General features: G+C 45.6%; 1 protein-coding gene and 1 non-coding gene across 2 annotated transcripts in view; one reads left to right on the top strand and one right to left on the bottom strand.

The window, feature by feature from the left end:
* Positions 1 to 8,505: 8,505 nt before the first annotated feature.
* LOC119338548 overlaps positions 8,506 to 11,982 on the bottom strand; it is a 5,970-nt gene continuing 2,493 nt past the window's right edge. The window contains exons 3-5 of the mRNA XM_037610868.1: positions 10,155 to 10,350; positions 8,686 to 8,810; positions 8,506 to 8,592 (exon numbers count right to left, since the gene is read on the bottom strand). Of these exons, the coding sequence (XP_037466765.1) occupies positions 8,506 to 8,592; positions 8,686 to 8,810; positions 10,155 to 10,350 (408 nt within the window). The remainder of the gene's footprint in view (positions 8,593 to 8,685; positions 8,811 to 10,154; positions 10,351 to 11,982) is intronic.
* TRNAP-UGG lies at positions 11,037 to 11,108 on the top strand. The gene has a single exon. It is a non-coding gene; the product is annotated as a tRNA-Pro (tRNA).

The following is an 11,982-nucleotide window of genomic DNA, read 5'->3' as shown; positions in this document are numbered from 1 at the left end:
ATAGAATTTCTAGTAGAATCAATCATCGAGTTCAACATGATTGTCATGATATTATAAGCGTTCATATATAACACCACAAAAGCAAATCACTTAAGTTCAGAACGAAGAACAGAGACATGAAAGGCCAAGTACTAATTAAGAGCAGCATGAAGAACTAGCTAAATCACTCCTGCTAGCTACTCTCTCTCTGGTAAAATAGCATAGAACATGTATAGCTCTCCTGATTGATCATACTGGAGCATGCCGATGAACCTGTCTTCTAATCGTGGGCTGCGCTTCTCATTGCTGTCCCCTAGTACTTCTCTGCGATCATTAACAATTTTCCTCCAATCTTTCACAATTAAGCATTCATCGCTTCTAGAAATCCTGAATGCATTCATGTGCAATGCAGGATATCTTGGCCTTAAGCTAACAATTGACATCTGACCTTTACTCTCGATCCCCTGAGGCACAACTGTCATCGGGAGTCCCTGTTGAAGAACATCGTATAGTACTTAATTAATATACTCAGCAATGAAAGTTTAAAAAAAATATGTATGCAAAATATGCACTAAGGACAAATAGTAAATATCTTACCATCATTCCTAAATAGATGTGACCGTAGTTCAATACCATCACTATTGGTCGCACGTTTTGAGTACTAACATTTCCAAGTGCAGGAAAAAAATTTGTCTTGACAGTATGAAGATCCTCAAGCCATGAAACATAATGACTTATCTCCTCGCAGTTTAGTTCAGCTCCGGGACAGTAGAAGGTCCTGTCTACCAAGCGCCGGACATGTTTGGTTGAATGGAGATAAGTTGTCAATAGAAATTAGTTGTCAGTTATTTTTGAAATAAGCAATATCAAAGACAAAAATATATTTGAGAAGAACTCACATAATGGTAGAACTGGAGGCGTCTGCACATCGACCCATATGTCTCTATTACCTTCAATATCATCTTCCGGACGAATATCAAAGGTGATAACCATACCAGGCTCAAATGCATAAGCCTTGCATAGTGCTTGCCAAGTTTTGCATTCAAAATAGGTGTACGTGTGTGCATTGTATACTTTGACGTTGAAAATATAAGCATCATGCTCAGTTTTCAGGTAAGCTCTCTTTACCTCCATAGTTTTCATATCTTTAAAACCTATCTTATCCAAGACAAAAATTCTTGCATGGCATGGGATGCGCTAGTAGAATAGTGAAAATTAAAAATTATAAGTCAGGCAAATGAAGCATATATAAGTCATGCTTAATTACGAAAACAGACTTGTCGTGGTGACTTACTGTATCGAATTCGAAAGTCTCATCCAGCTTGATGCTGAATCGCCTACCATCAACAAGGAAATTTCTGTCGCACTGGTCGCGCTCGTCTTCACAGTATATGCACATACCGAATTTTTTTCCGTCGTCAGACGACATTTCCTATGTTTATATTAGGCGAAACATTAAACACTTACTAATTCAATTAATTCAACTACTTCTATTAATTCAACTAAGCATTTACTAAAAATAAACTAGTTATATTAATTCAATTAGTTCAACTAAGCATTTACTAAAAATAAACTAGTTATATTAATTCAATTAGTTCAACTAAGCATTTACTAAAAGTAAACTAGTTCTATATATTAATTCAACTAGTTCAACTAAGCATTTACTAAAAATAAACTAGTTCTATTAACTTCTCTATCTAATTCATCTAACATTCGACATTAATCTAACATTTATATAAACTCAAAATATATAAAAACATTAAATAAACAGAAAAACTCATTAACAAATAATATTTTAATTAGATAATAAAATCTCAGATACGACAATTTTCTTACTAAAAATAAACTAGTTATATTAATTATTCAACTAGTTCAAATCTCATATACCTAAATAAACTAGTTCGACAATTTTCTTACTAAAAATAAACTAGTTATATTAATTATTCAACTAGTTCAAATCTCACATACCTAGCTAATTAATATCTAATTAAATTTTCTAAAAAACAGAAAACAGAAAACAGAAAATAAGTAAAAAATGTGTGTGTGTGTGTGTATGTGTGTAGTGTGTGTATATGTGTGTATGTGTGTGTACGCCGCCCCGTACGCCACCGCCCCGTACGTACGAGCGGGGGCGGCGGCGTACGGGGCGAGGGCGGCGGCGTACGGGGCGGGGGCGCCGGCGCGCGGGTGCGAGAGACGTACGGGACCGCGGCGACGACGACGGACGGCGGCGGCGTTCGGGGCGACGGCGCGAGACGACGACGACGACGGGCGGCGGCGGGGACAGCGACGACGACGACGGACGACGGGCGACGGGCGGCGACGACGGGATCGAGCGGCGCGCGGCGATGTCGAGAGGTTATAGACGAAAGTGGGGAGATGTAACTGGAATTCTCGTAAGTGCTATATATATAGGATGGGCCTTTAGTACCGGTTGTAACCACCAACCGGTACTAAAAGAGGCGGGAAGAGCAGGCCTTTAGTACCTGTTGGTGGATCCAACCGGTACTAAAGGGTGATCTTTAGTACCGGTTGTAGCCACCAACCGGTACTAAAGGCCTCGCGCTGCCACCCCAAAGTTTAGTCCCACCTCGCCGGGCGAAGGGCAGCCGCACTGGTTTATAAACCCAGCCGCGGCTACCTCTTTGAACTCCTCTATATAGCAGGCTTGTGGACATAAATTCTGCGCGCTGCCCTATGAGTCTGCTGGGCCTTTAAGGCCTGTAATTGCACGTCCGTGGCCTAGCAGGCCCACAAGGCAGCGCCCCAATTTTTTTATAGTTTTTTCTTTTCTGCTTTATTTTCTTCTATTTATTTCTGCGTAGTTTTTTGTATAGTTTTTTCTTTTCTGTTATATTTATTTTCTTCTATTTATTTCTGAGTAGTTTTTCATCTAGTTTGCCAAAATTCAACATTTTCAGAGTTCATTTTGTAGTGATTTTCAATTTCACGGTCATTTTATATAGTTTTTTTTCTTTTCAGTTATAGTTTTTTTTCCTACTATTTTTTTTTTCTGCAAAACTTGATGGTCAAAGTCTGGAGTTATAACCAAAGTTTAAAAAAAAGAAATGCCGACGTGCAATTAGTTTTTGCCATAACAGAAGAAGTCCGGAGTTGTAATAAGTTATTAAAAATAAAAAAGAGGTGCAATGCTCGTTAATTTGCTTCATGACTTTCGGAATAGTGTAAACTGCACTGCGCATAGCTCCGTGCAGTCTACCATATTCCTGAAGGCTTGAAGCTAAGCAACGTGAGCATTGAGCCTCTTCTTCATCGTCTCTGCACTCAGGGCTTATAAACCGCTCCTAGTCCCTCTCTCTTCGCGAGGTGGGACTAAAAAACAGCTTACTAAGAAACTGTAGTACTGGTTCATACATGAACCGGTACTAAAGGTGCTCATGGGGCCCTAGCCTTACCTGACACAACCTCATTAGTACCAGTTCGTGGCACGAACCGGTGCTAAAGGTTCGCCAGGAACCGGTACTAAACAGCTCCTCCCGCCTAGCAGTTGGTGCATACTGAACGCAAAAAATATAAGAGCATTTAGATCATGATCTTATATTTCTTTACAGTCTAAATTGTCAATATGATCTTATAACATCAAAAATACTTTGATCATCAATGATCTTTGTGTGTACAATCTGAATTGCCAATATGAGTTATCAACGATTTATAAACCGATGAAGACTCATATTGCGGCCACAAATTCTACACATAGAGTTCAATGAAGACCAAGTGCTTGTGATAGTGTGAGAAATAACATATTTAAGGTGGTAAAAGGCTTGTTAGGGGAGCGAGGTGGGACTAAAAACAGCTTGCCATAACCTCATTAGTACCGGTTCATGGTACGAACCGGCACTAAATGGTGATGGTGGGGCCATAGCCTGACCACAGGCTGACACAGCCTCTTTAGTACCGGTTCGTGGCATGAACCGGTACTAAAGGTTCGCCACAAACCGGTGCTATTGATCGCCGCCACGAACCGGCACTAATGTACACATTAGTGCCGGCTGAAATTCAAACCGGCACTATTGTGCTTCACATTTGATCCTTTTTCTACTAGTGATACAATCCAGACGGTGGCCCATATCCCGACGCGAACAAGTGCCCGCTGGTTCCAGTTTTTTTGTTTTTTCAAGAATTTGATATTTCATAATTAACACTGAAATTATTTGATCTTATCGGTTCTTCTCTATTTGGTCTTCGGTTTATATAGGATGGTGTTCGGTCCCGACCAAATAGACCAAATGTCATACTACAACTAAAATTCATGTAAATTACAGTACATATGTATGCAAACAAAAATTGAGATAATGGGTATGTGTAACAAGTATATGCAACCAAAATTTCAGAGTTGGACGTGTGTGTAGTAGGTCCAATAGAAAAATCCTTAATAGAGGGCTGATAAAGTGATAGGCGAGGATGGACGCTTCTATGAATTTTCGCATGGCTAAAGCTTTTGGAATCATATTAGCTTTGGCCTAAAAATACAGGGGTTCCTTCTTTCGAATGTTTAAATTGTTCTTGCTTTAACTTTAAAAAAAGTTCTTGCTTGATGCAAGGAAAAATTGCAAATATCAAATCTGCAGCTTTTTTTGAGTAATATACAAAAACTGTTCTTGCTTGGTAGAAGGAAAAATTGCAAGTATCAAATCTGCAGCTTTTTTATAATATAGTACTCTCTCTGTCCCACAATGTAAGATGTTTTTTTGACACTAAACTAGTGGCAAAGAGCAGCGTTTTGGCTCCCGAGCCCAGCTGCTCTCCTAATATGTACCGCTGAATCATGTTTGGGGATGCGTGGCATTGGGTTTTCTGCTGCAGGTACGGTTCGCTCAAAAATAGTGTATTTCAAGCCCCTGTATGGCCCTGCTCATGGCAGGTTTGGCAGCAGATACGTGGACCGATGGCCCAGAATCGGTGGGCGTCATAGACCTGGACACCTGGTACAGAAAATGTGCCTGGGCGTGGATAAGCTCAAACAAAAGAAAAGAAAAAAGATTGACGCTTAAGTAGAGGCCGTGCACCGTGATGGATCCGCCATTTTGTTCAGCATTCAGGTAGGCAATCAGGTGAGCGCGCGAGTCCGCACCAAGGGATCGGTGCCGGTGTTGGGACGGGCAGCTGTTCTGCGTGCTGGACGCCGCTCCTAGTCCATGCATGCGGTGTGCTCGACCAAAGGCGAGCCATGCTCCGGTGTACCAGGAGGCCAGGAGGAGTTGCAGGCGTGCTACCGTGTTGGCATCGCTGTTGTCCGCGGGGCGCAGGCCACGGCCGTGATGGGTGAGAAAACCTCACACCAAGTCGTCCGTTCGGCAGAATTCTGTGAATCTGTGATTTGGTTCGTGCGTTTGTTAACGAGCCGGAACGACCGAACGAGTTGTTTGCTCGGGCCAGCATGATAGCGCTTGTGGTGATGCAGTTGCGAAGTGGCAATAGTCATGTGATGTCCACACCATCGTTCATGAATAATTGCTGAAGATGATGATGTGCCGATGTATGTATACCGTGTGTTTGTTGCAGTTAAAATCATGCACGGTTGCACACAAAAAACATCCAGTAAGTACCAATCGTCTATTCTTGGTCAGGTCTGAACTCTGAACGTCGAGCATGGTTAGCCGTGTACTTCACAGCATCAAGCAAAGGGCCCCAGAACTAACCGGCATGATTTAAAAGCAATTGTGGAAACTGCGGCACCATTGTCGCTGCAGCCGCCAGCCACGCCGAAGCGCACAGCTCCAGCGAGCAGGATGGCTCGCTCATAAGAACCACTCGCAAGCCCCAAGAGGCAGCACCGGCAACGCCGGCCATTACTTCTGTCCTGCCACCGCGGTCGGCATCACCCAGCATCCAGCCAGGCACGCATGCACAAGACCTCTCCCGACAAAACCAACCACGCAACCCACCAGGCCACGGAGACCTCCCGCAACACCGGAGGGCGGCCTGCCTTTCGACATGAGTGCACCAGGAGCAACACCCAGCACGCCGGACACCGGCCCATCGCGGCGATGACACTAGTCCCATGGTGCGGGCTCACTTTCTGTCACTTGGTTGCCAACTTTGAATACTGAGCAAGACAAGAGCTCCGCCATGGTGCACCGGTGTCTCCTTGTGCGAGCATGAAGCATTGTCGCCGTGCTGTCCGTCCCCGCGTGACAACGGTGCACCAGGTGAGGGAAAAAGTCCAAAACAAACCTTCAACTTGTAGACAAAAACTAAATCGAACCTTGAACTTGCAATCCTTGAAATCAGCACACCGAACTATTTGATCCCGGTCTATTTTAAACCTTGAAAGCGTTTTCAAACAGGGATCGCTGACGTGGCAGGTGAGTCCCGGGATTGTTGACTCCAGTCACCACTGGGCCGGCCCAACAGACGGAAACTGAAGATTTTTTTAAATGTTTGTTTATTTTTATAAATTGTTTATTGTCATTAAGAAATAAACCATAAACCCTTCCGTGTCACATTTTTCAAAAAATTGGTTTTGGAATTTTGTAAATTATTTGCGTTAAAAAAATATATATTCAGTATTTCAAGTTTTTACAGTTTTTGATGAAATGTTTAGAATTTTTGCAAAAAGGTTTCATATATGAACACTTATTTCGGTTCTTATATACAAGTACGCACTAAATATATTCAATAGCAGCCTTCAAGTCGATTGTCTAGGTGAGGCCTCTGTGAGTGCGACGTCCAGAGTTCAGTTATTGTCAAGCTTATTTTTTATGGCCGCTTCTAATTTTTGTCGTTCCTAATAATCCCTCCTCCCCATGTAACCTTGGGCGTCTAACGTTTCTTCACGAATTAGTGCAGCCGTTCGTTACTTGAGTTGTGGTTGGCTGGTAGAAGACAAGTGGGTCGTAAAAAATGTTTGTTTTTGTTAGAGTATATTTGGTAGTTGTAGATATTCATATCGTAGACTGCCATATGTATCCGGGGTTGCCTTGCATCCCAAGTCCTGTACTCTTATATATACCGGCCGAGGCCTCAATGCAATACAATCAATCCATCAGTTATACCAATTCTATCTTTCTATATGGTATCACGAGGTTAGGTTCGGATCCTTTGCCACAAACCCTAATTCTTCCGCTGCTTCTCACGCACCCCTGTTCTTCTCGCGCCACCGGCCGTCCACCACGGTGCGCAATCAGCGCGCCCTCACGACGGCTTCGTAGCGTGCCCCCGGGGAGGTTTCCTATGACCTCCGCTGGGGGCAGCGCCCTCCTCTGCGGCGGATCGAGTTAATCCGCCGTCGTCTCGCGTCCAGCAGCAGCAAATCGACGTGTACCTCATCATCCATCATGGAGGCCGTCGACGATGACCCCGATTCGCGCCGCCGTGGTGGCAGCCGCGGTCTCCTTGCGGCGCACGCGTCCTTCCCCGCGCTGCCGTGGTGGCAGCTAGGGCTTCCGCGGGCGCCCTCCACTCGTCGTCGACTGGTCCCGTGGCGGCGCCGTGCCTCCACCCGGCCATCTTCCTCTGTCTCCCACCACGGGCTGGCGGGCAGAGAAAAGAGGCTGAGGAACCAGTTCTACGTGCAACCTGGAGGTTTACACGAAGATTTGTTGATGCTGATTTCTTTTTGGTAGTTTCTCTGATTTTTTACTCGATCACTGATCGAGATTGAGTCGCCCACCGCCCGTCGAGCGCACGCCTCTTCTTCGACATCATCACCGGTTGTTCTTCTCCAACACCCGCGTCGTCCGGGCTGGCGTGCGGTGCGTGTCGGGGCACCACCCGCAGCGCCGCTAGGCTCCTCCGCAACACGGTCCCCAAGCCGGTCGTCCCCGACTTCTCCGCCATGATTCCGGTCTGTGCAGCATCGTCGTCCGTTGTCTCACACGTGCGTTGTCGGTCTGATCAACTGACCAGCGTACGGTCGCGACACGTACGAATTTGGGACGAGTGTCTTCAGTACGCGTGCATCTCCACTGACACGAGGGTTGCGGCTGCATCGTTTGCAGCGCCGTTCTCCCTGGTCCTCTCCGCCGTTGCATCTTCATCGCCATCGACTACGTCCTCGACATCGTCTACGACTACGTCAGTGCGCGCCTTGTGCGCGTGGTCTTCATCAAGTTGTTCGAGTTCTTCGCCGTCTCCTTTGAGCTCCGCCGCCGCATCATCTGGATCATCAGGCCTTGCACCAGATCGTCCAGGTTCACCTCTTCGCTTCGTCCAGCACCACCTCGTCGTCAGCGTCGTCGTCTTGTTCTTTCCCTTTGTCTACTCCGACAAGTGCGGGCTGCATCGGCATCTTCTACCCCGCCATTGTGCGCCTGCGACCGTCGTGGAGGCCTTCTCTATTGGTCCCTCAGACGACAGCGCCTCGTGTGTACCCTCCCTCGCACGTCCGGTATTGGCAACACCGGTGCGCGCCATCATCCCCGAGGTATTTTTGGGCCTGGCAAACCCGAGAATGTCTCGCATATCGTCTCCTGACTGCATCGACTTCGGCACCGACCCCCTTTTCGACTGCCTCGACGCGTCGCCGTCTTTGTCCTAGGTGGCTTCCCCTTCGCGCCACCATCCTCACGGCGCCTCCTCGAGCACCCGCGGCTTCCTGAGCGGCTCCTTACCCTCGACAACCTTGATAGCTCCACGTCGACCACGGCTACCCTACGCACGGCATTCTCAACCACGGCTATTCACCCTACAGCTCGGCTTCCTCGAGATCGGCACAAAGGGCTACCATCCGCATGAGTTACTCACCGGTTTTTTGCTCCAGTCGCAGCGTCTGCACCGCACCGCCGTTCCAACTGCAGGGGATGTTAGTGTGTCGGCTCCCGGCTTCGGCTTCTTCTCCAGTCTCATCGTCTGCGGTGCTCCCGCTGTGACTGCGGGGGGATGTTAGAGTATATTTGGTAGTTGTAGATATTCATATCGTAGACTGCCATATGTATCCGGGGTTGCCTTGCACCCCAAGTCATGTACTCTTATATATACCGGCCGAGGCCTCAATGCAATACAATCAATCCATCAGTTATACCAATTCTATCTTTCTATAGTTTTCATTATGACAATTTAAAAGAAGTTATTATCATTACAAAAATGGAAAAACAAGGAAAATATATAGACTAAAAAACAGAGTGAGCGTGCAAGCGACTGCGTTATTGGGCCGGCCCAATTCGTCCTAATGTCCAGCCAGCCCGTCAACGATCCTTGCCACGTCAGTGAATACCAGTTAAACACCCTCAAGGTTTAAAATAGACCGGGATCAGAGAGTTCGGTGTCCTGATTTCCGGGATTGTAAGTTTAAGGTTTGATTTAGCTTTCATTTATAAGTTGAAGGTTTGTTTTAGACTTTTTCACCAGGTGAGCACCAGGCACAGAACTGGCTAGTGACGGTACATAATTTATGCACAGATCCAGGACTGTCAAAAGATCTACTTTTTCTTTACCGGTAGTGGAGAGAAGCATACAATTTCTGTGGGCCACCCATGGGTCTCATCTGTAAATTAAAAATCCAACCAATTCACTATACGGGAAAGAATACAGGCTGGAAACCAAATCCCCATGCGATTGAGCTACGCAGATTTCGGAGCAGATACACTCGGGTACCGAAAGAAATTTCCGCAAAAAACATCTTACATTATGGAACGGAGGGAGTATATTCTAATCACATGGTGGTTTCTTTTTGTAGTATGAGTATAATTTAATCACACCCCTGTAAAAAGAAATATAATGTAATCACGTAGTGACCCCACCTAGGGTGCTGGCGTGCATACATACATCAATGTTACGTGCCGTTTTGCGTTCGAAGTCGCGTGCTGTTTTGACCCTGACGCCACGGCCGTCCAGCATGCACGTGAGACCAGCCATGTGATATACGGATGAATTAACTGCTTCATGGCATATCCCGAGGAGAATGTATGCTTGGCGAATCCGTGAACAGGCGTGCTCGTGCACTCCTGTGGATATTCGTTTTCAATCCACTCTAATCTCTATTTCTATTCCTATAAAAAACAAGAACAATTGGCATAAGTTGCATAATAAAAATCTAACATTATACTAGCATGTGCATTAAACTTATATTTGATTGTTGTTAGGATCACCCCCCCTCCCCCAATTCTTCCAAATTAATCACTCAACCCCGCAAAGTTCATGTATTTACATAATAATCATCTGTTTTTACAAACCAAGTGAAGAATGACAAGCTCCTCTGTCCATCTAGTTCTTACGTGGTAATACACAATCTTGTGTCTCTTGCTGCAAAATAAGTTGTTGTAGATTGGGTTGCTTCCACTGATCTTGAGGACCAAGCTGTGAGAGCTTCCTGAATGGACCAACATTAACATGTCTTGCCATTTGATAGTGCCCCCGTAGGCCGTAGCTGAACAGGTTGAGGTGGTTCTTATCCACGGGTACTGAGTGCCGCTAGGGAAATGACGCAACAATCTGTTTCAAGAACTTGTGTCCAGCACCCTGCCTGCATGTCCAACTGCAACAACCTGAATAACTCCTCTACCACATGAAGTTGGACAGTAGGGCCACAAAGTGTGACCTCGTGACCACTTCTCGCCGCAGGCGCAGCAGAGACCGCGAGCACGCCTATAAAAAAAGATTCCAACTCCGGTCACCATTTTCCGGGTTATCGCCACCGCTTCTTCCTGCAAACCAGCGAGAGCCACATCGGTATCGAGGTCGCGTGCGCGTTGCACCATAATAGCAACACGGGTGTCTATCGGGTTTAAGCCCATCAATGAACCGAATAACAAAGTACAAGGGTTCCCAAGATTTGTCATGTGAAATTAAGCAGTTGATAGCAAAGATTAAACTGCTCTGCGAACTCACCAACGGTTCCCATCTGCCGATCGAAGACGGGTGAACGGTCTAAGTTGTTGCTCAAATTCTCTTCTCACACAGCGCTCCCACAAAATACTCCCACACCGTGGTTTCCACCCAGGTCGCTCCGACCGACATGATACGCCCGAAAATAAGAGTCACTCTTCAGGCGCCGTCCTATGGCATTTCTGTTTTCTTGAGCGAAGCTTGCACTAGTGTAGCGTAACCAGGAAACGTAGTTGAATTAATAAAAAATATTTTTATTTAAATGCAACGAAGGGCGTTTGGTCTAGTGGTATGATTCTCGCTTTGGGTGCGAGAGGTCGCGAGTTCGATTCTCGCAACGCCCCCAATTTTTTTTGTCTTTAATTGCCATTTCTCTCTCTCTACTTCTCAGCTCTAATTGCTTCAGCGAATTCCTTGCCCACTCGGATCACTGTTTGAAAATTGGCTGGAACTTCTATTAGCTCACACTATCCCTCTAATACATGTCCTCCAAAGTTTCTCTAGAACTGAAACAAATCACACTATATGCACTTTTGGTTTTCACCTCTTTATTAATCAAGTTTGTCGGCATGTTGTATTTTTTACAAATTTTGCAGTGCACATGCGAACCGAGCTTCTGGTGGAACAAAGTCCGAGACTTGGCACAAGTGTTCTCATTTTTCAAAATTATTATAGGCTTCCCGACGCTATTCTTTTAGGCCCTGTACAACGCAGGTGCTTACACAGGTGCCTCGTTGAAAAATACCGGTTTTTCTCCGGGCAGATGCTTACACAAGTGCTTATTAGGTGGTACGGAAGCAAACTTTGGCTTCGATGCCAGCCGGTGCTTAGGGGAGTTTACTGCTCTCCTTCCCTCACGGATGCTACATATTTGAAGCAACTAAGCACCTACTGGAAGCACTTTTCATTGTGTGGCAAAATTTTCTTGAGATGCAACAATACTAAGCACCGGTGCATAAGCACCCAGCATTGTACAAGGCCTTAGTGGTATGATCCTTGCTCACAAGCTCTGGGCAGTACATATTTTCTGAGATTTAGATGGATCATGGAACGACTGCCACTGACAAACAGGCACCATCATCAGCATTGACAACAACTCGGTGCACAACACTCTTGTATCTTCGGTTGGTTATCGTCTGAATAAGGGTAAAACTAACAACATAACATGCATAAAGAAATCAATCTAGTGAAAAAAAAAAAACAAAATATGCATACTCA

The sequence above is a fragment of the Triticum dicoccoides genome, chromosome 7B (assembly GCF_002162155.2).
Source record: "Triticum dicoccoides isolate Atlit2015 ecotype Zavitan chromosome 7B, WEW_v2.0, whole genome shotgun sequence".
NCBI classification, from domain to species: domain Eukaryota; kingdom Viridiplantae; phylum Streptophyta; class Magnoliopsida; order Poales; family Poaceae; genus Triticum; species Triticum dicoccoides.
The sequence above is the reverse complement of the archived record's forward strand: the minus strand, read 5'-3'. Positions and strand labels throughout refer to the sequence as shown.